The sequence below is a fragment of the Oncorhynchus masou genome, unplaced genomic scaffold (assembly GCF_036934945.1).
Source record: "Oncorhynchus masou masou isolate Uvic2021 unplaced genomic scaffold, UVic_Omas_1.1 unplaced_scaffold_3238, whole genome shotgun sequence".
NCBI lineage: Eukaryota > Metazoa > Chordata > Actinopteri > Salmoniformes > Salmonidae > Oncorhynchus > Oncorhynchus masou.
In genome coordinates, this window is record NW_027016775.1 from 16,558 (window position 1) to 41,005 (window position 24,448).

The 24,448-nt window shown below is 43.3% G+C and overlaps 2 protein-coding genes and 2 pseudogenes across 2 annotated transcripts; 3 read left to right on the forward strand and 1 right to left on the reverse strand.

Moving 5' to 3' along the window:
• Window positions 1-204: 204 nt before the first annotated feature.
• Window positions 205-1,323, forward strand: LOC135539146 (hemoglobin subunit alpha-4-like; annotated as a pseudogene).
• Window positions 1,324-10,038: 8,715 nt separating this feature from the next.
• Window positions 10,039-10,804, forward strand: LOC135539147 (hemoglobin subunit beta-like; annotated as a pseudogene).
• Window positions 10,805-16,701: 5,897 nt separating this feature from the next.
• On the reverse strand, window positions 16,702-17,422 carry LOC135539150 (hemoglobin embryonic subunit alpha-like). The gene is made up of 3 exons (XM_064964993.1): window positions 17,328-17,422; window positions 17,011-17,218; window positions 16,702-16,830 (listed from the first exon to the last, which is right to left on the reverse strand). The coding sequence occupies exons 1-3, from the start codon at window positions 17,420-17,422 to the stop codon at window positions 16,702-16,704; spliced, it is 432 nt and encodes a 143-aa protein (XP_064821065.1).
• Window positions 17,423-18,707: 1,285 nt separating this feature from the next.
• LOC135539148 (hemoglobin subunit beta-like) lies at window positions 18,708-19,499 on the forward strand. The gene is made up of 3 exons (XM_064964991.1): window positions 18,708-18,799; window positions 19,035-19,257; window positions 19,371-19,499. The coding sequence occupies exons 1-3, from the start codon at window positions 18,708-18,710 to the stop codon at window positions 19,497-19,499; spliced, it is 444 nt and encodes a 147-aa protein (XP_064821063.1).
• Window positions 19,500-24,448: the final 4,949 nt, after the last annotated feature.

Here is a 24,448-nt window from a genome sequence, read left to right on the forward strand (position 1 = left end):
CATTCATTGTTCTGTCAACATTTTTTACAAACGAAGGTATTATGTGCTAAGGTCATATGTTGGGCATTACACGAATTGGCTCGGTTGCATAATTATAACGTATAAAAAAACATGAATCATGTCTTGGACAAATTCCCAATCAGAGGTGGAGCCAAGATTATATCGGGGTGTGCCTTCTCTCATGCCTCCATAAAAACAGCCTCTGAGTTTTCCACGCTCAAAAGCTTATTTTCTTAGCATCTTCATTTAAGTGGATAAACGGACAAGACAGCTATGAGTCTCTCAGCCAAGGACAAAGCCAACGTGAAGGCCATCTGGGGCAAGATCCTCCCTAAATCCGATGAGATTGGAGAACAGGCTCTTTCCAGGTAATTACATAACGATGTATGATAAATTATAGAGTATGTACATGTAGACTGTTGAAATTATTAACACATAATTCCTCAGTCAATTTGGAAGCTATAAATGTGTAGCCTACACTCTTAGAAAAAAGGTGCTATCTGGAACCTAAAAGGGTTGTTCAGCTGTCCCCATAAGATTACCCTTTGAAGAACCGTTCTTGGTTCCAGGTAGAGAACCCTTTTGGTTCCATGTGGAACCCTTTTCCCAGAGGGTTCTACCTGAAACACAAAAGGGTTCTACTTGGAACCAAGAAAGGCTTTAACTGGAACCAAAAAGGGTTATCTTATGGGACAGCCGAAGAACCCTTTTGGAACCCCTTTTTCTTAGTGTTTTTTCGGCGAAGATATGGACGGAAGCCCCGAACGAATGATTATTTAAGATGCATTTTGTCTCACCTCATTTCTAATGTCTACGACAGGATGCTTGTCGTCTACCCTCAGACCAAGGCCTACTTCTCCCACTGGTCTTCCGTGGCCCCCGGTTCCGCTCCAGTGAAGAAGCACGGCATCACCATCATGAATCAAATCGATGAATGTGTTAACAACTTGGAAGATCTCTTTGGTTTCTTGACCAAGCTCAGTGAACTGCACGCCACCAAGCTGAGGGTGGATCCCACCAACTTCAAGGTAAGATTTTTTTTATATATAAAAAAAATAACACTTTTACCTGTGTGAATGTGAAATAATATATTTCCCTTTTGCTTTGCAGATCCTGGCTCACAACCTGATTGTGGTCATTGCCGCCTACTTCCCTGCGGAATTTACCCCGAGATCCACCTGTCCGTGGACAAGTTCCTGCAGCAACTGGCTCTGGCCCTGGCCGAGAAGTACCGCTAAACCGGAGTTCAGCTGTCAATCTGTCATCCGAGGAATAATGTCCATCCAATATCGACACACTGACAATAAATCTAACTGAAACTCATACCGAGGTGTTTGTTGTTTGTCATTTTAAACGTCTTACATTGTCTTGTGATTTATATTGTAGGCTACGTGTGGATTATCTTGTAGAATGGATTTGTCAAGTCAAGTATAAAATAAAGTTAACAGCCTATTTCACAGTATTTCAAGGGTATTTCATAAAAATGATGCACTTCACAATAAATGTATATTTTACTCCACCTTTGCATACACCTTGACATTAAAAAGTTCCAAATGTACGTGCCTGAGACCAATATGTTATGACCAGACATCACTGGTCCGCCATGCCATGGACGTCACCAGGACCTGGCTTTCAGGGCTTTAGCCCGCTATGATTTTGGGTCAGCCCTGAATCTTTTGCGCTGCTGCAATGGTTTAAAAAAAAAGTGTAGTCAACTGAATGCGCCAATTAGTTCATGGATCTGTGGTTACTTGAACCCCCCGAAGTCCTCCAACAGTTATAACCAGGAGTGTAGTGCTGCGTGTCCACAGCGGAGCGACGCTCTGCAACTTCTTAAAATGGTGATATGTCTTGCAAGATCACTTCATGATTGATTTGTATTCTACATAACAAACCACCTGTAATAGCATGATAATGTCAGGCTACTGTCATACCAAAAACACCCTGTCATTTCTTAATTTAGGATGATTGTGCTGAAATGTAAAATAAATAAAATAAATAATAATATATATTTTTTAAAGATCATGTGGTGGCTGCGTTTACTGTTCTAAAATGTGATTAGTTAGACCGGTTAACCACCCTTACTTACATCATTCAAGAAAATTGAAATGCGTATTCCCATGAAACTGATTGGGATCAAATGGTTGGCATGCATGCAGCATGGACGTTTCACCTGTACAACGTGAAGAATTATCATCGACAGTGATGATGGCCTGATTTATAATGAGGTAGGCCTAATTTGGTGTTTTAATATTTAAAAAATAGAACATTTTCCTTTAGCCACTTACAGTATGTGTAGGCATAGGCAATCATGCAGTTTGGTTGATGCGTTGTATGTAGCCTACATTCTATAATTATATTATACAATTGGCTTCATGATGGTATGTGTGGTCAACTGATGATTCTAGCACCGTTTTGATTGGACAGCATCACTGCGCTGCTTTGAGACAAGGAACTCAGCTTGATAAATCAAGACATCAATCAATGTCACATGTTTGTTTTCACTGGATGTCCGTTTGGATATTTGGTTACAATTAGGCTGGGAAATTAGGCTAGTAATTGAAAGCAACGCAGATTTTCTATACGCACACACGTTAGGCCTACTGTATAGTCTACCCGATGAGCTTCCCTGATGTTTTCCTGAACTTTCCAATACTTTTCTGATGCATTTCAGTCATTTAGCCTATTTTTTACTGTTAAAAAATGTCATAAGGCCTACGTCGTCTCAACAACAATATAGCTGAAACCACTATTGGCTTCTTTGACTTACTGAGACCACTTGCTGATAGATTCTTTTAAATAGTATTGTAACAGAAGGCCTACCTACACAATAACCACATATGGCGTTACTGACCACAATCGATTGAATTATTAAGAAGTGGTGATTTGGCTTTGGGGAGAGCACAGCTCATAGAAGAAAACATAGCGCTGGAGAAAGGGGTCCATGAAGTGATGCAGAGAAATTGAAATACATTTGCCAAATTATATAATTAGTGTGAGTATTTATAAAATGTGACACTTTCTGAAAATGTTTTTTTTTTTGCACAACACCTTACAGAATCCTTGCATTGTCTTAACCCCTGACACGATACCATTCTAAATAGCATAGAAACTCTTCTTCTAAAAAATAAAGAGACCACATTTTTTAAATCGATACTGGCAAATTGGGACACCTTGATTGGCAAAGTGGGACACTTAATTATTTATTGTAAAGGATAAATTAAAGAGTATATAAGTAATTTTAATATTTTAATGGTAAACTTCAATTATTCATATAAATTAAACGTATTAAAATATGATTTATTTATTTACTTTTGTGGAACATTAAGAATTATCATGTATAATAATTATTATTATTATCATTATTATTATTCTTCTTATCAACATAATCATACTGTAATGGCGTTCTTCGTTTGTCGAAAGAGAGTCGGACCGAAATGCAGCGTGTTGGTTACTCATGTTTTTAATAGAACAAATGACGATACATGAAATAACAAAAACAACAAACGGAACGTGAAAAACCTATACAGCCTGTCTGGTGAACACTAACACAGAGACAGGAACAATCACCCACGAAATACAAAGTGAAACCCAGGCTACCTAAATACGGTTCCCAATCAGAGACAACGAGAATCACCTGACTCTGATTGAGAACCGCGTCAGGCAGCCAAACCTATGCAACACACACCCCTAATCAGCCACAATCCCAATAACTAAAAAACCCCACTAAGAAATACAACAAACAATAAACCCATGTCACACCCTGGCCTGACCAACTAATAAACTAAAACACAAAATACTAAGACCAAGGTGTGACACATACCTGATTATAATTATATGATATAGCCTGTATGTAATTGTATAGTCTATAAATAAAATATAATGAACTTTATGTAGGCCTATCAGCTCAACATTCTCAACACTACATACATGGACATGTTCTAGAACGAAACCAGAAAGACCTTCCCGCTTAACAATTTCAATTAATGTTTTATTGTCACCAGAGTCAAATACTGCGAAATAAACTGTTTTTAGTATGGATATGAATATAGCTAGGATTTTTTATGTTGGTGGGGTAATATCTTTCTAAGTAAAATGCAGCTATACTATCTCTTTCTAGCAAGCAAGCTGATAGGACTTTTGATTAAATTTAGGATGTACATTTTATCCTATTTAGAAAAATGATTTCTGTTAATAAGACACCACACACAGAGACACATACATAGCTCTCCCTCGCCCTCCATTTGGCAAATCTGACCATAATTCTATCCTCCTGATTTCTGCTTACAAGCAAAAATTAAAGCAGGAAGTACCAGTGACTCGGTCAATAAAAAAGTGGTCAGATGAAGCAGATGCTAAGCTACAGGACTGTTTTTCTAGCACAGACTGGAATATGTTCTGGGATTCCTCCGATGGCATTGAGGAGTACACCACATCAGTCACTGGCTTCATCAAAAAGTGCATCGATGACGTAGTCCCCACAGCGACTGTACAGTACGTACATACCCCAACCAGAAGCCATGGATTACAGGCAACATCCGCACTGAGCTAAAGGGTAGAGGTACCTCTTTCAAGGAGCAGGACGCTAACCTGAAAGCTTATAAGAAATCCTGCTATGCCCTCCGACAAACCATCACACAGGAAAAGCCTCAATACAAAACTAAGATCAAATCGTACTACACCAGCTCCGATGCTCGTCAGATGTGGCAGGGCTTGCAAACTATTACAGACAACAAAGGGAACCACAGCCGAGAGCTGCCCAGTGACACGCGCCTACCATATGAGCTAAATAACTTCTATGCTCTCTTCGAGGCAAGTAACACTTATGCATGCATGAGAGCATCAGCTGTTCTGGGTGACTGTGTGATCACGCTCTCCACAGCCAATGTTAGTAAGACCTTTAAACAGGTCAACATTCACAAGGCCGCAGGGCCAAACGGATTAATAGCACGTGTACTCCGAGCATGCGCTGACCAACTGGCAGGTGTCTTCACTGACATTTTCAACCTCTCCATGTCTGAGTCTGTAATACCAACATGCTTCAAGCAGACCACCATAGTGCCTGTGACCAAGAACACGAAGGTAACCTGCCTAAATAACAACCGACCCATAGCCCTCACGTCTGTAGCCATGAAGTGCTTTGAAAGGCTGGTCATGGCTCACATCAACAGCATTATCCCAGAAACCCTAGACCCACTCCAATTTGCATACAGCACCAAAGAATCCACAGATGATGGATCCACAGCTTCAAGTTCCTTGGTGTCCACATCACCAGCAAACGAACGTGGTCCATGCACACCAAGACAGTTGTGAAGAGGGCATGACAAAACCTATTCCGCCTCAGAAGACTGAAAAGATTTGGCATGTGTCCTCAGATCCTCAAAAGGTTCTACATCTGAACCTTCGAGAGCATCCTGACGGGTTGCATCACTGCCTGGTACGGCAACTGCTTGGCCTCCGACCGCAAGGCACTACAGAGGGTAGTGCATATGGCCCAGTACATCACCAGGGCCAAGCTTCCTGCCATCCAGTACCTCTATACCAGGCAGTGTCAGAGGAAGGCCCTAAAAATTGTCAAAGACTCCAAACACCCTAGTCATAGACTGTTCTCTCTGCTAACGCACGGCAAGCGGTACCAGAGTGCCAAGTCTAGGTCCAAGAGGCTTCTAAACAGCTTTCACCCTCAAGCCATAAGACTCCTGAACGTCTAATTAACCTTTTTGGGATAGGGGGCAACATTTTCACTTTGGGATAAAATAGCGTGCCCAGAGTGAACTGCCTCCTACTCTGTCCCAGATGCTAATATATGCATATTATTATTAGTATTGGATAGAAAACCCTCTGGAGTTTCTAAAACTGTTTGAAAGATGTCTGTGAGTATAACAGAACTCATATGGCAGGCGACAACCTGAGAAAAATCCAACCAGGAAGTGGGACATCTTTGAGTCAGTTGTCTGGCAGAGAGCCTTGGTCTCATGACGCGCGCTCCCGACAGAGTTACTTCTCGTTCCAGTGCTTTTCTGAAGACAAAGGAATTCTCTGGTTAGAACATTATTGATGTTTTATGTTAAAAACATCCTAAAGATTGATTCCATACATCATTTGACATGTTTCTAAAGGACTGTAACGGAACTTTTCGAGTTTTTGTCTGGATGAAGTGCCTGCTCCTCATGCCTGAGGCGCAGGCCTGTGCCTATTTGGCTGAACAAGCTAACAAGTGGCTATTTGGACATAAATTATGGAACTTTATGGAACAAATTAGTCATTTATTGTCGAACTTGGATTCCTGTGCCTTCTGATGAAGATCATCAAAGGTAAGCGAATATTTATGGTGTTATTTCTAACTTTGTTGATTCCAAAATGGCGGATATTCCTCTGTCTGTTTTGGGTTCTGAGCGCCGTTCTCAGATTATGCTTTTTCCGTAATTTTTTTTTAAATCTGACACAGTGGTTGCATTAAGGAGAAGTCTTTAATTCTTTAATTCTGTGAATAACAGTTGTATCTCTTATCAATGTTTATTATGAGTATTTCTGCAAAATCACTGGATATTTTGGGAAACATACATTGTGTAACATGATGTCCTATCAGTGTCATCTGATGAAGATCATCAAAGGTTAATGATTAATTTTATTGATATTTCTGCTTTTTGTGACTCCTATCTTTGGCTGGAAAAATGACTGTGTGTTTTTTTAGACTTGGCTATGACCTAAAAAAATAATATGGGTAGATTAGCAAAATGGGTAGATTAACAAGCTGTTTATCTTTCATTTGCTGTATTGGACTTATTAATGTGTGAAAGTTACATATTTCAAAAAAATATTTTAGAATTTTGCACGCTACCTGTTCAGTGGAATGTTGTTGAGGGGTTCCGCTGCGCTAGAAAAGTTAAATTGCTGCTCAGAGTATTTGCATTGCCCTTCCCCCCTCTTTTGCGCTGCTGCTACTCTGTTATTATCTCTACCTACATGTACATATTACCTCAATTACCCCTGCATATTGACTCTGTACCGGTACCCTCTGTATATAGCCACGCTATTGTTATTTTACTGCTGCTCTTTAATTATTTGCAACATTTATTTACTTTATTTTAGGTATGTTCTTAAAACTGTATTGTTGGTAAGTAAGCATTTCACTGTAAGGTCTACCTACACCTGTTGTATTTGGTGCATGTGACGAATAAAATTTGATTTGATTTGCAGTCACTTTGATTGACAATTACATACCATTACTAAATATGTTGTAATGAGACACTGAATATCCTTTCTTAGTTTTTATAACTTTAACTCTATTTACCTCAGAACCCTATGAAGTAGTGACCCGTCATTCAGGGAGGTTTTAGATAGCAAAGAGTGGCTATTTGAAGAATCTCAAATATAAAATACATTTGTCTTCACTATTATCCTACCATGTAGAAAATAGTAAAAATAACAAAAATCCATGAATGAGTAGGTGTGTCCAAACATTTGATCAATATTAGAGGAATTCATTCCAAGTCCACATAACTAATAACAATAACCTAATGTAAAATGACATCCCATAGATTTCAATATGATAATTTGAAGTTAGTTAATTTATTGTATTTACAAAACACTTTTCATGTCCTTCTTTTTTAAATGTTGAGGTGTCGTTTTTTGTTCAATAGCCTAGGAAACCATGCTGCTGGTTGCCTGTGTGGTGAATTGATCCTTCACTTGATTGCAACTTGTCCATATGAACATCTTTGAGACAAGTCTGACGGCTCTATTGAACAAGGACAACCAAACCTGCTAGAGTGTGATCTGCAATCGGCTAAACACAAAGGCCACAATAATTGCTACAAAACATGACTCCATTCATTTTTAGATCCGACAGCAGGCTCTATCAACCAATGACATTATTGGTTGAACTCTCCCAGGTGCAAAAATGAAATAAATACAGCGATAGCGGATAATTATGGCTGACAAACCCTCTCATCACTCATAATTATGTAGTTTCCCTTTAAGAACATACATTGTAGATTAATAATATTACATTGTATTGTATTGTATTGCACACTCTAAACTTATTCCATTGATCCCTTGGCCAAAATTAGTCTAATCTATTGTTAGAAATACTCATTTGGAGATATGTCTGGACCCCGCAATACCTTCATGGATCATACTGGTTTGGTTTGATCCTCTGTTCCATATCCGGCCTACGGAAGCTCCACGACATGAACGTGAGCTCTCATACTGTACATTCTCTGAGTTTTCTGTTGTGCCCATAGAGAATGATAGAGGCCTCTAGTGGCCAAAAGCACCATTGAGGGCTTCCACCACGCTTCTGCCATTTTAAAGTAGGCCTAGTCAAAGTAGTCAACTGGGTGGGGATTCCTATGGGCTGTAGTCTCAATGGCGCTGCTGTCACAGACGCTAGAATGGCACAGATATAAAGATGAGTCCTCTATCTATATCTATGAGTGTGCCTCTTTGATAACTCCAATGTATGCTTAGGTATCTCTTACATGAAAGGTTGAGAGTGTCCTCTGCTGGAGATTTGATTGAGGGAGAAAATTATCTAGGAACTGCTTCCAATAAAATGAAAGCGCCACAACGTGCCAGATAGTAACAGCAGAGGGCGCTATTACATTTGTAACGGGAAGACCTCATTTCTCCTTGATGTGTGGCTGTATTGTACACATTTCTGACCATATTACAACTTTACTAATATGGAACTTATTAGGCCTATGACAAATATGAAACGTGTCGTATTGGCTATTGAGGATTGCTATTGTCAGTTTGCACTTGCCCACAAATTTACCTAGCCTGTAATCGTACTTTATTGAAATGAGATAATTATTAAATATCCATAGGCCTATACCCTACAGGCTCAAAAGGCACAATCAATAAAGGAAGATAACATGTCTAACTCCTTGCCAGGTTGTGGTCTATAACTATATGTTGTTTTGAGTTAAATCATATTCAAGTGAGTTAGGTACTTGGGGCCCTTGTTAAGGTCATCGGCACCATGAACTTTACCAAGTACCAAGACGTTTTAGCCAAAAACCTGGTTGCCTCTGCCAAGAGGCTGATATTTGGCCGCAAGTGGATCTTACAGCAAGACAATGACCCCAAGCACATATCAAAATCCTCAAAGAAATGGTCAATTGACCACAAAATCAACAAATCAATATCAGTCTCGGAACCCCATTGAACCCCATTGAAAACCTCTGGTTTGAATTAAAGAGGGCAGTCCAGTCCATAAGAGCAGATGAAAGAGATCAATGATGTGGAAATATTCTATATATAGGAATGGTCTAAGATCCCTCCCAGTGTGTTTTCCAATCTCATTAAATATTTGAGAAAAAGGCTAATTGTCGCTATCCTCAGAAGGGGAGGGTGCTGGGGTATTGAAAACAAGGGGGCCAATAATTTTTGATCACTAGATGTTTAGATGTTGTCTTACTTGTAAACTCTTTCTCTGAGCAATTATGTTAGTAGGCCTATAAGATGAGGATACAAATAAGAAACCCGCACACTGCTCTTACTAGTATCACTGCTCTTTATTTAGCTGTACTTAGGCCTCGAGGCCTTCGTGAACAAGAGATAGCTCAGATGTGCGAGTGCCTGATGCATTTTCAATATGAGTAGGCCTATAAAATAATATAATTGTCCCATTTTTTTTAGCATACAATATAGCGCAGAATTTGTATTATTTATTTTATACAGTGTTTTGTGCACATCTTAATAAAATCAAATTGTATTTGTCACATGAGCAGAATACAAAAGGTGTTGACTTTACCGAGAAATGCTTACTTACAAGTCCTTTCTCAACAATGCAGAGTAAGTAAGAAAAATGGGTGCCAATAATTTGGTAAAAAGTAAACCTTTCCATTCACATTACATTATCTCAGTAAAATTTGTGACGCTTGGCTTTACAGCCTACTAACATGACCACACCCATCGCTGTGTTTAGGGAGGAGTGTACTGAAAAAAAACGCTGCTCAAACAAAGTATAAGTGCATAGGGTTCCTTAACCTCCATTAAGAACCCTGTCAAAGCAACCTCATAGCCAGCAACATGGTTGAGTGGACAGACTTTGAGCGCGCCACAATCCAAAGCATCTTCTCAAAGATGGACTACGATGACGTGGGCCCCGCGGCTCTTTCCAGGTAGGCTACCTTTAATACCCTATTTGATGTCAGCGTTATGGTGCCTTCAACACTGTTGCCGACAAATTATTGGAATTAGTCATGTTGTTAACGGTTTTCAAGACTGGTTATTATTTGACATATCCGCGTAAAACGACAAAACAATTTATTTATGTGCATTGCGTGTATGCATATATCACATTTGTGTAATTCTTGACTGTTAATTAATTCTACAGGTGTCTGGTTGTGTACCCCTGGACCCAGAGGTATTTCGGTAACTTTGGAAACCTGTACAACGCCGCTGCCATCCAGGAAACCCAATGGTCGCCGCTCACGGAAAGATCGTCCTGCGCGGACTGGACCGGGCTGTCAAGAACATGGACGACATCAAGGCCACCTACGCAGAGCTGAGCGTGCTGCACTCCGAGAAATTGCGCGTGGATCCCGACAATTTCAGGGTAAATTAGTTATCCTTTTCTAATCCACAAGGTCATATTTTCCTATCTTTTAAAATAGTGTGGCAGAATGCGTTTTCTTACTTGTCCATTTGCTCCTTTCTTTTGCAGCTGCTGGCTGACTGCCTGACTATTGTCGTTGCTGCGAGAATGGGTGCTGACTTCACCGCTGATGTCCAGCGCGCTTTCCAGAAGTTCCTGGCCGTCGTGGTGAGCTCCCTGGGCAGACAGTACCACTAGAGCCCCTCCACTCAGAGACCGACGACCACCAGAGTACCAACAAGCTCTGATCATTTGTTTAGAGGCACATGTTGTTCCTTCTACTAAAGCAAATAAAATCTTACACAAATTAATATTTTTTTAATCTGTGCCTTATTTTCTTGCATGAACATCAATATGGTGGCACATTATGAACTAAGTGTGTAAATATTTCAACCTTGTTAATCAGATATTGATAATGTGCGATATACATATATTTAGCAAATTACTAAAATATTTGCCAATTAACCACACTGACATGTTACATTAGCTGTGCATGAACTAACCAATGCAACTAATAAATACATCATTGTGTTTAATGGTGCAGAATTGATACAATGCGTTTAAATGATACCAGGACTGCAATGATTAATTCCTGATTAAACACACAATCATCTAACTCATAATAGTTCAAGTGAACTTTTCATAACAGATCTGGTATTTAATGATAGGTTCATGTATTAGTGTGGCAAGAAATTGTTGAGTAATCGAGAGTTTAAACCTAGACTTCCAAGTTGCTTCAGTTGAAGTCGGAAGATTACATACACTTATGTTGGCGTTTTTCAACCACTCCACAAATATCTTGTTAACAAACTATAGTTTTGGCAAGTCGGTTTGGACATCTACTTTGTACATGACACAAGTCATTTTCCCAACAATTATTTACAGACAGATTAGTTCACTTATAATTCACTGTATCACAATTCCAGTGGGTCAGAAGTTTACATACACTATGTTGACTGTGCCTTTAAACAGCTTGGACAATTCCAGAAAAGTATGTCATGGCTTTAGAAGCTTCTGATAGGCTAATTGACATAATTTGAGTCAATTGGAGGTGTACCTGTGGATATATTTCAAGGCCTACCTTCAAACTCATTGCCTCTTTGCTTGATATCATGGGAAAATCGAAAGAAATCAGCCAAGACCTCAGAAAAAAAATTGTAGACCTCCACAAGTCTGGTTCATCCTTGGGAGGAATTTCCAAATGCCTGAATGTACCACGTTCATCTGTAAAAACAATAGTACACAAGTATAAACACCATGGAACCATGCAGCCGTCATACTGTGTCACGTTCGTTATAAGGATCGAACCAAGGCGCACCGTGGTATGTATACATTCTCTTATTTAAAAGAATGAACACCAAACAAACTATCAAAATAACAAATGAAACGTGAAGCTATAAAATATAGTGCAGACAGGCAACTACACATAGACAAGATCCCACAACAGAAAGTGGAAAACAGGGCTGCCTAAATATGATCCCCAACCAGAGACAACGATAAACAGCTGTCTCTGATTGGGAACCATACCAGGCCAATATAGAAATACAAAACCCCTATACCTACAACAAACCTAGACATACAAAACCCTAGACATACAAAACACTAGACATACAACACTAGAGTACCCACCCTAGTCACACCCTGACCTAACCAAAATATATAGAAAACAGAGATATCTAAGGTCAGGGCGTGACAGTACCCCCCAAAAGGTGCGGACTCCCGGCCACAAACCTGAACCTATAGGGGAGGGTCCAGGTGGGCATCTACCTTCGGTGGTGGCTCTAGTTTTGGATGCAGCCCCCCCTCCTCACGCTGATACTTCCTCTTTTGTGGAACTGGACCGTGGATCATCTCCGGAGACTCTGGACTGCGGATCATCGCCAGAGGCCCCAGACTGGGGATCGTCGCTGGAGGCCCCGGACTGGGGACCGTCGCTGGAAACAACGGACAGGGGACCGTCGCTGTAGGCCCTGGACTGTTGACCGTCGTTGGAGGCCCCTGACTGTGGCCTGTCGTTAGAGGTTCCGCACTTTGGCCCATCGTTGGAAGCTCCGGACCGTGGCCCGTCGCCGGCAGCTCTGGACTGGGAACTGTCGCCGGAAGCTCTGGACTGTGGAGGCGCACTGGAGACCTGATGCGTGGGACCGGGCTAGGTGGCACCGGGCTGATGACACGCACCTCAGGGCGAGTACGGAGAGGAGGCACAGGACTTACTGGACTGTGGAGGCGCACTGGAGATCTGATGCGTGGTGCCGGCACTGGTGGTACCGGGGTGGGGACACATACCTCAAGGTGAATGCGAGGAGCAGGAACAGGACGTACTGGACTGTGGATGCACACTGGAGACCTGATGCGTGGGACCGGTATAGGTGGCACCGGGCCGATGACACGCACCTCAGGGCGAGTACGGAGAGGTGGCAAAGGACTTACTGGACTGTGGGGGCGCACTGGAGGTGTGGAGCGTAGAGCTGGCACAACCCGTCCTGGCTGGATGTTTATTTTCGCCCTGCAAATGCGGGACGCTGGCACAGGACGCACTGGTCTGTGCAGACATACCGGAGACACAGTGCACAGAACCTGCACAGGATATCCTGGTCCAAGGAGGTATACTGGAGACCAGGAGCGCTGAGCCGGCACCATCCGTCCTGGCTGGATTCCCATTCTAGCCTGGTCAAAGCGGGGAGCTGGGATACAGCACACCGGGCTATGAATGCGAACTGGAGACACCGTGCGCATCACTGCATAACACGGTGCCTGACCAGTCACACGTTCCTCAGCACGCCGGCTCTGCAACGCTCTCAATGCTAGCACTTCTCTCCGGAATCTTGCGTCAAGCTCCTCAATTGCATCGAGCTCTGGTTCAGCCCTCGGCTCCGCCGACCACTCCGTGTGCAACCCCCCCAAAACTTTTTTGGAGCTGCCTCTCGTGCTTGTCTCGTTGGTACAACTCCTCGTAATATCGCCGTTCCGCTTTCGCTGCCTCTATCTCCTCCTGAGGACGGCGATACTCCCCAGCCTGCGTCCAGGGTCCTGCTCCATCCAGAATCTCCTCCCAGGTCCATTCCTCTTGACCACGCTGCTTGGTCCTAAAATGGTGGGATCTTCTGTCACGTTCGTTATAAGGATCGAAACAACGTACAGCATAGTATGCGTACCTTCTCTTATTTAAAAGAATGAACACCAAACAAACTAACAAAATAACAAATGAAACGTGAAGCTATACAATACAGTGGAGACAGGCAACTACACATAGACAACATCCCACAAAAGAAAGTGGGAGACAGGGCTGCTTAAATATGATCCCCAACCAGAGACAACGATAAACAACTGTCTCTGATTGGGAACCATACCAGGCCAATATAGAAATACAAAACCCCTATACCTACAACAACCCTAGACATACAAAACCCTAGACATACAAAACACTAGACATACAACACTAGAGTACCCACCCTAGTCACACCCTGACCTAACCAAAATATATAGAAAACAGAGATATCTAAGGTCAGGGCGTGACAGTACCCCCCAAAAGGTGCGGACTCCCGGCCACAAACCTGAACCTATAGGGGAGGGTCCAGGTGGGCATCTACCTTCGGTGGCGGCTCTAGTTTTGGATGCAGCCTGTCGTTAGAGGTTCCGCACTTTGGCCCATCGTTGGAAGCTCCGGACCGTGGTCCGTCGCCGGCAGCACTGGACTGGGAACTGTCGCCGGAAGCTCTGGACTGTGGAGGCGCACTGGAGACCTGATGCGTGGGACCTGGGTATAGGTGGCACCGGGCCGATGACACGCACCTCAGGGCGAGTACGGAGAGGAGGCAAAGGACTTACTGGACTGTGGGGGCGCACTGGAGGTGTGGAGCGTAGAGCTGGCACAACCCGTCCTGGCTGGATGTTTATTTTCGCCCTGCAAATGCGGGACGCTGGCACAGGACGCACTGGTCTGCGCAGACATACCGGAGACACAGTGCACAGAACCTGCACAGGATATCCTGGTCCAAGGAGGTATACTGGAGACCAGGAGCGCTGAGCCGGCACCATCCGTCCTGGCTGGATTCCCATTCTAGCCTGGTCAAAGTGGGGAGCTGGGATACAGCACACCGGGCTATGAATGCGAACTGGAGACACCGTGCGCATCACTGCATAACACGGTGCCTGACCAGTCACACGTTCCTCAGCACGCCGGCTCTGCAACGCTCTCAATGCTAGCACTTCTCTCCGGAATCTTGCGTCAAGCTCCTCAATTGCATCGAGCTCTGGTTCAGCCCTCGGCTCCGCCGACCACTCCGTGTGCAACCCCCCCAAAACTTTTTTGGAGCTGCCTCTCGTGCTTGTCTCGTTGGTACAACTCCTCGTAATATCGCCATTCCGCTTTCGCTTCCTCTATCTCCTCCTGAGGACGGCGATACTCCCCAGCCTGTGTCCAGGGTCCTGCTCCATCCAGGATCTCCTCCCAGGTCCATTCCTCTTGACCACGCTGCTTGGTCCTTAAATGGTGGGATCTTCTGTCACGTTCATTATAAGGATCGAAACAAGGTACATCGTGGTATGCGTACCTTCTCTTATTTAAAAGAATGAACACCAAACAAACTAACAAAATAACAAATGAAATGTGAAGCTATACAATATAGTGGAGACAGGCAACTACACATAGACAACATCCCACAACAGAGAGTGGGAGACAGGGCTGCTTAAATATGATCCCCAATCAGAGACAACGATAAACAACTGTCTCTGATTGGGAACCATATCAGGCCAACATAGAAATACAAAACCCCTAGTCCTACAACAACCCTAGACATTCAACACTAGAGTACCCACCCTAGTCACACCCTGACCTAACCAAAATATATAGAAAACAGAGATATCTAAGGTCAGGGCGCGACATACCGCTCAGGAAGGAGACGTGTTCTGTCTCCTAGAGATGAACGTACATTGGTGCGAAAAGTGCAAATCAGTACTATTATTCTGACATTCAAAATTCTTAAAATTAAGTGGTGATCATAACTGACATAAGACAGAGAATTTGAACTTGGATTAAATAACAGAATTAATTTAATTGTGAAAAACTAAGATTAAATGTATTTGGCTAAGGTGTATGTAAACATCCGACTTCAACTGTACATCGATTTTGGGAATTAATAATATATACCCATTGATTCTTAAAGAATATAACTTATAAATTCCTCATGAGATCAGTTCAACCGTCACACCCAATAAGAACCCAACATATAAGCTTGTTTTACTCTTTTACTCTGTTTGCAAACAATTTAAATGCAAGCAGACACCGCATAGCCTCAAAACATGGTTAAAACTATAATTTTGAGATCATGGATAGTCAGTCCTTGCATCCATAGCTCTGTCTACGATTTTAAGAGTGGTCAAATTTCTCTATGCCCATCCCTCAGCTTTTTACCAAAACAGACCATGACTACTTTGTCATTGTTTCAACTAAGGATTCTAGCTTTATCCACATCAACATGAGATACATTTTTGTTTATTAATAACAATAAATCAGTTCGTCAAAAGAACCCTATAAAATACAACATACATTTATCAGAGGCACCTCCTGTCCTTTGAGTTTAGGAAATTGTATTTTAGAAATACTATCAATCCATTCATAATATATACATAGTCCTTAATTAGCCTAATTATGTAATATTTATGACTTTGTTATATCAAATCGTTTTTTCCATTTATGTGGTCCTATGTCAAATAGTTTGTTCAATCTTGTTAATCAATAGCAAGTTCTAAGCAAACCATTTGATTGATCTATAGGCTACTATTTCACCTTTGTTCCCCATCTCTGATTTAATTTATTTACTTCTAAACTTTTACTGCTAATGTTTTGCATATAGTTTCCATTTTCTTTATGAATAACATTTTGACTTTCGATGTCTTTCAGACCTGCAAACAGCAACTTATTTAATCATATCAGGTCCTGTGCTCTACAAAACAACGAATTAAAAACCAAAGTAAAGACCAAAAAACGTAATTATGTCCGTTTTAACATTTAATTATATTTTACAACAATACAGAGCTGAGCACAGTGCTGATCAATGCTGCAATCCGTCTGGTCTGATCCTTCTATCCACATCTTATCGGTACTTCTCAGACAGAGCCCGGCCCACTGCTGCCAGGAACTTGTCCATGGCCACATGAGCTTCGGGGTTGAAATCATTGGGGAACAAGATAGCCAGCACCACCAAGATGTTGTGGGACAGGATCTACAGGAGGAAAGGAATGGAATTAGTACGCTACATGTTTTAATATGATATTGTATTTAATGATCTACGTTGTCCATTTTACTGTAAAGAGTACCCGATATATTCTAAATGCAACTATACATTTTCATTTGGTGTCAACGGTAAACAAATTATTATGAATAATGCTGTGACTGTCCTGACCTTGAAGTTGGCGGGATCGACACGCAGCTTGAAGGCATGCAGCTCGCTGAGGGCGAGGAGACCTGCGCTGATGTCGTCGATGCTGGCCACGGCTAAACTGATGCCTCCCATGATGGTCCCACCGTGCTTCCTGACTGGGGCAGAGCCGGGGCTCAGGTCCTTCCAGTGGGAGAAGTAGGTCTTGGTTTGTGGGTACACGACCAGCGTCCTACACCGGAAGAAAAAACACATGTCAAGAAAGATGGAACACTAACACCAAACAGTCTACATTTTTACTTCAAAAACAGCTATAATATTAGCAGCACGACAGCCATTACCTTGACAGTGCATCGCAGCCGATGTCTTCAGCCTTGCCGGCCACCTTAGCCCAGAAGGCCTTGACCATTTTCTTGTCCTTAGCGGTGAGACTCATGGTTGTAGTTAAAGACGATGCTGGAGTAGAAGTTTAGTGATGAGCTCTTACAAACGTAGACTTTTTATATTAGCCGCGAGCCCCACCCAATGCAGACCCACCTCCAAGATAAACAAGATACAACATGCCTTTTGTTAATGTTCAATAGGCACAATCCCTCAAGTTATTACATTTCTGCTTATTTTACTGGACAAAAACACAAGTTGGTACAATCCTCCATACAATACTTACAAAGACATTGTTAGCACCTTCTGAGCAGCACACAATATCAAACATAAACACACAGGGTAGAGATGGATAAAAACATGTATATACATGATTATGACAGTCATTGAAGTCTACGAAGTTTTTAGTATTAGAGATGTGTTGAGAGGTTTTTTAATGCTGGTAGTTTTCACAAGGGAGTCGGTCATTTCCATATTTTATTTCAGTACAAAATAATTCAATATTCGTTTATTTATTTATTTATCACTCTGGCTTTATGGTTTTTAACCAATAAAGAGAAGTCTAATTGTATTTTCAATAGGTAAATTGCCTGTATCATAAGTAAGAAATAGAAGCCTGTATTCAGAAATATCGAAAAGTTGACAGTAGAGATGCATTACCACCAAATAGACTGGAATAGTGCAACTATAAAAATACATATTAAATGGGTCCGACCTTACTAGCGCAGAATGAACATAGAGGTGAAATATCAATTCATTTGTTTAGAAATGTATTACAATGATAAAAATGATGTAATATCGTAGTAGGCGATTTCATATATCTTAGTAATATATTAATATCGTAGTTATATCGTACTAATATCTGACTATATGCATACACAGAGAGAGTTGAAAAATGTTTTTCAAAGTAATTGAATCCCCACCAAGTGTGATTAATGTGCAATAGGTCTATATCTTCAAATAGTAGGCATATTACACATGTATTTGCATGTGTTGAGAATGGTATATTTCCCCACTATTTGGGGCTTATTTTTGTTAATATTTCTAATAATGTAATAATTGGTATGCAACCTAATACTTAAATGAATGATTTCATCATGGATTTTAGGACAATGTATTCTTTTCAAATTGCTTTTAAACGTATATGGTAAACAGTAAAACTTCACATTATTATCTCAGTAAAATCTGTGACTTTTGGCTTATACAGCCCCTTACCATGACCCCACCCATCGCTGTCTTTAGGGAGGAGCGTCCCGATCCTTTTAAAAACGCTGCTCAAGCGAAGATAAAGTGTAAATGATTCGTTTGCCTCTGCGAAAGAAACTTCAACAGCTAGCAACATGGTTCAGTGGACAGACTTTGAGCGTGCCACCATTCAGAGCGTCTTCGAGAAGATGGACTACGATGACGTTGGGCCCGCGGCTCTTTCCAGGTAGTGCGTTTAAAACTGTGGTCTACAAATTATTGGAATTAGTCATGTTATTATACTGTTATTATATTATTATGCGCTTGTTATTATGATTTTCAAGACGAAGTCGTATTTGAGACATGCGTGTAATTAACGCGTAATTGACATCTCCAAATGACACATTAATTGATTTTCGTAAGATATGTGTGTATGCAGATATCACGTTTGTGTTATTCTTAACTGTTTATTATTTCTACAGGTGTCTGGTTGTGTACCCCTGGACCCAGAGGTATTTCGGTAACTTCGGAAACCTGTACAACGCCGCTGCCATCCAGGGAAACCCAATGGTCGCCGCTCACGGAAAGACCGTCCTGCGCGGACTGGACCGGGCTGTCAAGAACATGGACGACATCAAGGCCACCTACGCAGAGCTGAGCGTGCTGCACTCCGAGAAACTGCGCGTGGATCCCGACAATTTCAGGGTAAATTAGTTATCCTTTTCTAATCCACAAGGTCACATTATATTTTCCTATCTTTTAAAATAGTGTAGCAGAATGCGTTTTCTTACTTGTCCATTTGCTCCTTTCTTTTGCAGCTGCTGGCTGACTGCCTTACTATTGTCGTTGCTGCGAGAATGGGTGCTGACTTCACCGCTGATGTCCAGCGCGCTTTCCAGAAGTTCCTGGCCGTCGTGGTGAGCTCCCTGGGCAGACAGTACCACTAGAGCCCCTCCACTCAGAGACCGACGACCACCAGAGTACCAACAAGCTCTGATCATTTGTTTAGAGGCACATGTTGTTCCTTCTACTAAAGCAAATAAAATCTTCCGCAAATATTTTTTTATCTGTGCCTTATTTTCTTGCATGAACATCAATATGGTTAATCAGATATTGATAATGTGCAATATATAAAAATATTTAGCAAATAACTAGACTATTTGCCAATTAACCACACTGACATGTTACATTAGCTGTGCATAAACTAACCAATGCAACTAATAAATACAACCGTGTGTTTAATGTTGCAGAATTGATACTATGCGTTTAAATGATATCAGGACTGCAATGATTAATTCCTGTTTAAACACACAATCATCTCCTTCATAAAATTTGAAGAGAACTTTTCATAACAGATCTGGTATTCAATGTTAGGTTCATGTATTAGTCTGGCAAGAAATTGTTGATTTGTTGAGAGCTTAAACCTCGACTCCCTAGTTGCTACAGTTGAAATCGGAAGTTTACATAGAGTCATTAAAACTCGTGAACAAACTATAGTCTTGGCAAGTCGGTTAGGACATCTACTTTGTGCATGACACAAGTCATTTTTCCAACAATTATTTATAGACAGATTAGTTCACTTATAATTCACTGTATCACAATTCCACTGGGTCAGAAGTTTACATGCACTAAGTTGACTGTGCATTTAAGCAGTTTGGAAAATTCCAGCAAATGATGTCATGGCTTTAGAAGCTTCTGATAGGCTAATTGATATAATTTGAGTCAATTCGAGGTGTACCTGTGGATTGATTTCAAGGCCTACCTTCAACCTCAGTGCCTCTTTGATTCACATCATGGGAGAATCGAAAGAAATCAGCCAAGACCTCAGAAAAACAATTGTAGACTGTCAGGACCCGGTTACGAACCTGGGTCTCCTGAGATAGAAACAGTCACTTAACCAACTGAGCCACGAATAGTCAGCAGAACCTAGAAGATGAGGCAGACACAGCAGTACTTAAGACGGTGTATTTAATAAAGTAAAAAGGAGAAGTCCTTAAATACAAAAATGGCAAATCCAAAAGGTGGTAGGAATAGCACAAAAAAGCCTCAAGAGATACTCAAAAACAAAACAGAATTCCACAAGAGCATCCACGGAATCGACAAGAAAACACAGAACACTAGGGCTGGGTGCTAACATACAAACACAGAGCACAGAACTGAGGGAAACTAAGGGTTTAAATACAATCAGGGGAAACAAGGTACAGGTGCAAATAATAATGGGGAACAAGGGAAAAAACATAAGGTCAAAAAGCACAATGGGGGCATCTAGTGACCAAAACCTGGAACAACCCTGGCCAAATCCTGACAGAATCCCCCTAGGAACGGCTCCTGACGTTCCTACCAGCTCTCTCAGGGTGGAGGGCCCTGAACTGACGAATGAGGTCAGGATCCAGGATGTCTTTGGCAGGAACCCAGGAGCGCTCCTCGGGACCGTAGCCTTCCCAGTCCACCAGATACTGCCAGGACCGCTGCACCCGGCGGGAATCCAGTATCCGATGGACGGTATAAGCCGGCTGGCCTCCAATGACACGAGGCGGAGGGGGAGCTCTGTCTGCCGGGACAAGGGGAGAAAAACAACAGGTTTTAACAATGAAATGTGAAATGTGGGATTAATCTTAAGGGATCTGGGTAAGTGTAGGCGATAAGAAACTGGGTTAACTCTCCTGGCAACCTTGAAGGGACCGATGTATTTTTGGGACAGCTTGCGAGACTCCACCCGTAGAGGTAAGTTTCTTGTGGAGAGCCAGACTCTCTGGCCGGGCGCAGGGTAGGCCCGGGACGGCGACGTCTGTTGGCTTGTTGTTGGTACCTCTGTGAGGAACGCATAAGATTAAGACGGGTCTTACTCCACATAAGCCGACAGCGTCTGACGAACTTCAAGGCTGAAGGCACTCTGACTTCTGCCTCCTGGTCCGGGAACAATGGAGGAGCATAGCCAAACTGACACTCGTGCGGGGACATACCAGTGGAGGAGGAGCGCAAGGTGTTGTGCGCGTATTCGGCCCAAACAATAAAGGATGACCATGTGGACGGGTTGTCACGAGTCATACATCGGAGGGTGGTTTCCAGCTCTTGATTCATTCTCTCTGTTTGGCCGTTGGACTCCGGATGGTACCCTGAAGATAGACTGGCAGAAGCCCCCATGAGTTGGCAGAAGGCCTTCCAAAACCTTGAGGCGAACTGGGGACCTCTGTCAGAAACCATATCTTGAGGAATGCCGAAGACTCGGAACACATGATTAATTACCAACTCAGCCGTTTCCTTGGCAGAAGGTAACTTAGTCAGAGGGACGAACCTGGCCGCCTTTGAAAACCTGTCGATTATGACTAGGATAGTAGTATTGCCATGGGATGGAGGAAGTCCAGTAATAAAGTCCAATGAGATATGGGACCAGGGTCTGTGGGGAACAGGTAAAGGGTGAAGGAGTCCTTGAGGGCGGAGGTGAGAAGATTTGCCCTGGCAGCACACGGGACAGGCATTGACGAAAGTGGCAACGTCTTCTCTTATGGTAGGCCACCAGAACTTACGCTGGATGAACTCCAAGGTGCGACCTACGCCCGGATGACAGGTGAGGCGAGAGGAGTGCCCCCACAGAAGGACCTGAGTCCTCACTGCCTTGGGGACAAACAACCGATTGGCAGGACCTCCTTTCGGGTCCGGTTCGCTAGCTTGAGCACGTCTCACGGTATCCTCAACTTGCCACGAGATCGGAGCCACAATCTTAGCAGCAGGAAGAACAGGCATGTCCGTGTCATCTCGAATGGCAGGAGCGTAGACTCGGGACAGGGCATCCGGTTTGAGATTCTTCGACCCGGGCCGATAGGTGAGGATAAACTGGAATCGATTGAAGAAAAGAGACCATCTAGCTTGTCTAGAGTTCAACCGCTTCGCCTGCTGGATATACTCCAGATTTTTGTGGTCCGTAAGCACTTGAAACGGGTGAGAAGCCCCTCGAGCCAGTGTCTCCATTCCTTCAATGCCATCTTAACCGCTAGGAGTTCACGATCCCCCACATCGTAGTTCCTCTCAGTCGGGGTAAGCCGGTGTGAGAAGAAAGCGCACGGATGAAGCTTCTTGTCTTCACCCCTCTGAGACAGGACAGCTCCAACACCAACCTCTGATGCGTCTACCTCCACCACAAATGGTTCATCCGTAGTCGGTAGTATCAGGATGGGAGCAGAGAGAACGCGCTGCTTGAGTCCTTGGAAGGCCGTCTCAGCTTCTCTTCCCCACAAAAACCTTGCATTGCCACCCTTGGTTAAAGCTGAGAGAGGGGCTGCCACCAAGCTGAAGTTCTTGATGAACTTGCGGTAAAAGTTTGTGAAGCCCAGGAAACGCTGAACTTCCTTAACGGATTTGGGGGTGGGCCAATCCGCTACCGCCCCTACCTTCCTGGGGTCCATTTGGACTCGACCGGGTTCCACTACAAATCCCAGGAATTGTACTCGGGATGAATGGAATTCACATTTTTCCGGCTTATCGTACAGATGGCTGTCCAGGAGGCGTTTGAGTACTTGTCTGACATGCTTAGTGTGTTCTTGAAGGGAGCTCGAAAAGATGAGGATGTCATCCAAGTAAACGAACACAAATATGTTAAGCATATCCCTAAGCACATCGTTTATGAGTGCTTGGAACACCGCTGGGGCGTTGGTCAGGCCGAAGGGCATCACCAAGTATTCATAGTGACCAGTAGGCGTGTTGAAAGCGGTCTTCCACTCGTCACCAGGTCTGATCCGCACAAGATGGTATGCATTCCGCAGGTCAAGCTTAGTGAAAACAACTGCTTCCTGGAGCAGCTCGAAGGCTGTGGCCATAAGGGGTAGCGGGTAACGGTTACGGACGGTTATGGCATTGAGTCCCCGGTAGTCGATGCAAGGACGTAATCCACCGTCTTTCTTGGCCACAAAGAAAAACCCTGCTCCCGCCGGGGAGGTGGATGGACGCATGAGGCCTGCTTCCAGAGCGTCCTTGATGTAGGTATCCATAGCAGCTCGTTCGGGTGGAGATAGGGAAAAGATCCGACCCCTGGGGGGGCAAGTGCCCGGAAACAGGTCGATGGGGCAATCGTAAGGTCTATGGGGTGGTAGCATGGTGGCCCTCTGTTTGCTAAACACCAGTTTGAGGTCATGGTAACACTCGGGAACTCGGGTCAGGTCGATGGATTCTAAAGACTCGGGAGTAGAACTCGGGGAATTCTGGAAAATACAAGTAGCTTGGCACGTAGGACCCCACTGCTTGATAGTGCCCACAGACCAGTCGATGTGAGGGTTATGGCTGTGAAGCCAGGGGTATCCAAGGACGAGAGGGAACTCGGAACAGGAGATCAAATGAAAGTTCATCAATTCCTGGTGTTGTGAAACTGAAAGTCGCAAGGAGGTAGTGACATGAGTGACAAGTCCAGATCCCAAAGGGCTTCCATCCAATGTAGTGACCCTCATGGGTTCACTTAGAGGTTCAGAGGGAACGCCATTCTCCTTCGCCCAGACATCATCCATGAAGTTACCTGCGGCTCCAGAGTCTACCAAGGCTTGAAGGTGAAGCTTGTGGTTGTCCCAGGAGAGGGTGACTGGAATGAGCAGACGGGAGTTGGACGGATGGGAGGAGGTTATGTTTCCCGTTACAGTTCCCCCGGTCTGTACGGGACAGAGCGTTTCCCTGGAGCCCGGGACACGTGGAACGGAAATGGCCCGGTTTGCCGCAATATAGACAGCGTTGCTCCCTCATCCGGCGGTCTCTCTCAGCCTGGGAGATGCGTCCAATCTGCATGGGTTCCGATGGAGCCAGCGAGGATAAAGGTGGGGACTCGGAGCTGGGACTGATAGAGGCTAGAGGTCTACGGTTGAGTTCTCTCTCTCTCAGACGCTGGTCAATGCGTGAGGCCAACTTGATCAGGGAC

Coding starts and splice junctions, on each gene's coding strand:
- LOC135539150 (XM_064964993.1), bottom strand. CDS start 17,422: ATGAGTCTCACCGCTAAGGACAAGAAAATGGTCAAGGCCTTCTGGGCT. Junction 17,219..17,327: donor GGCTGCGATGCACTGTCAAG/GTAATGGCTGTC, acceptor CTTCCGGTGTAG/GACGCTGGTCGTGTACCCAC. Junction 16,831..17,010: donor TCGATCCCGCCAACTTCAAG/GTCAGGACAGTC, acceptor TTCCTCCTGTAG/ATCCTGTCCCACAACATCTT.
- LOC135539148 (XM_064964991.1), top strand. CDS start 18,708: ATGGTTCAGTGGACAGACTTTGAGCGTGCCACCATTCAGAGCGTCTTC. Junction 18,800..19,034: donor GGGCCCGCGGCTCTTTCCAG/GTAGTGCGTTTA, acceptor TTATTTCTACAG/GTGTCTGGTTGTGTACCCCT. Junction 19,258..19,370: donor TGGATCCCGACAATTTCAGG/GTAAATTAGTTA, acceptor TTTCTTTTGCAG/CTGCTGGCTGACTGCCTTAC.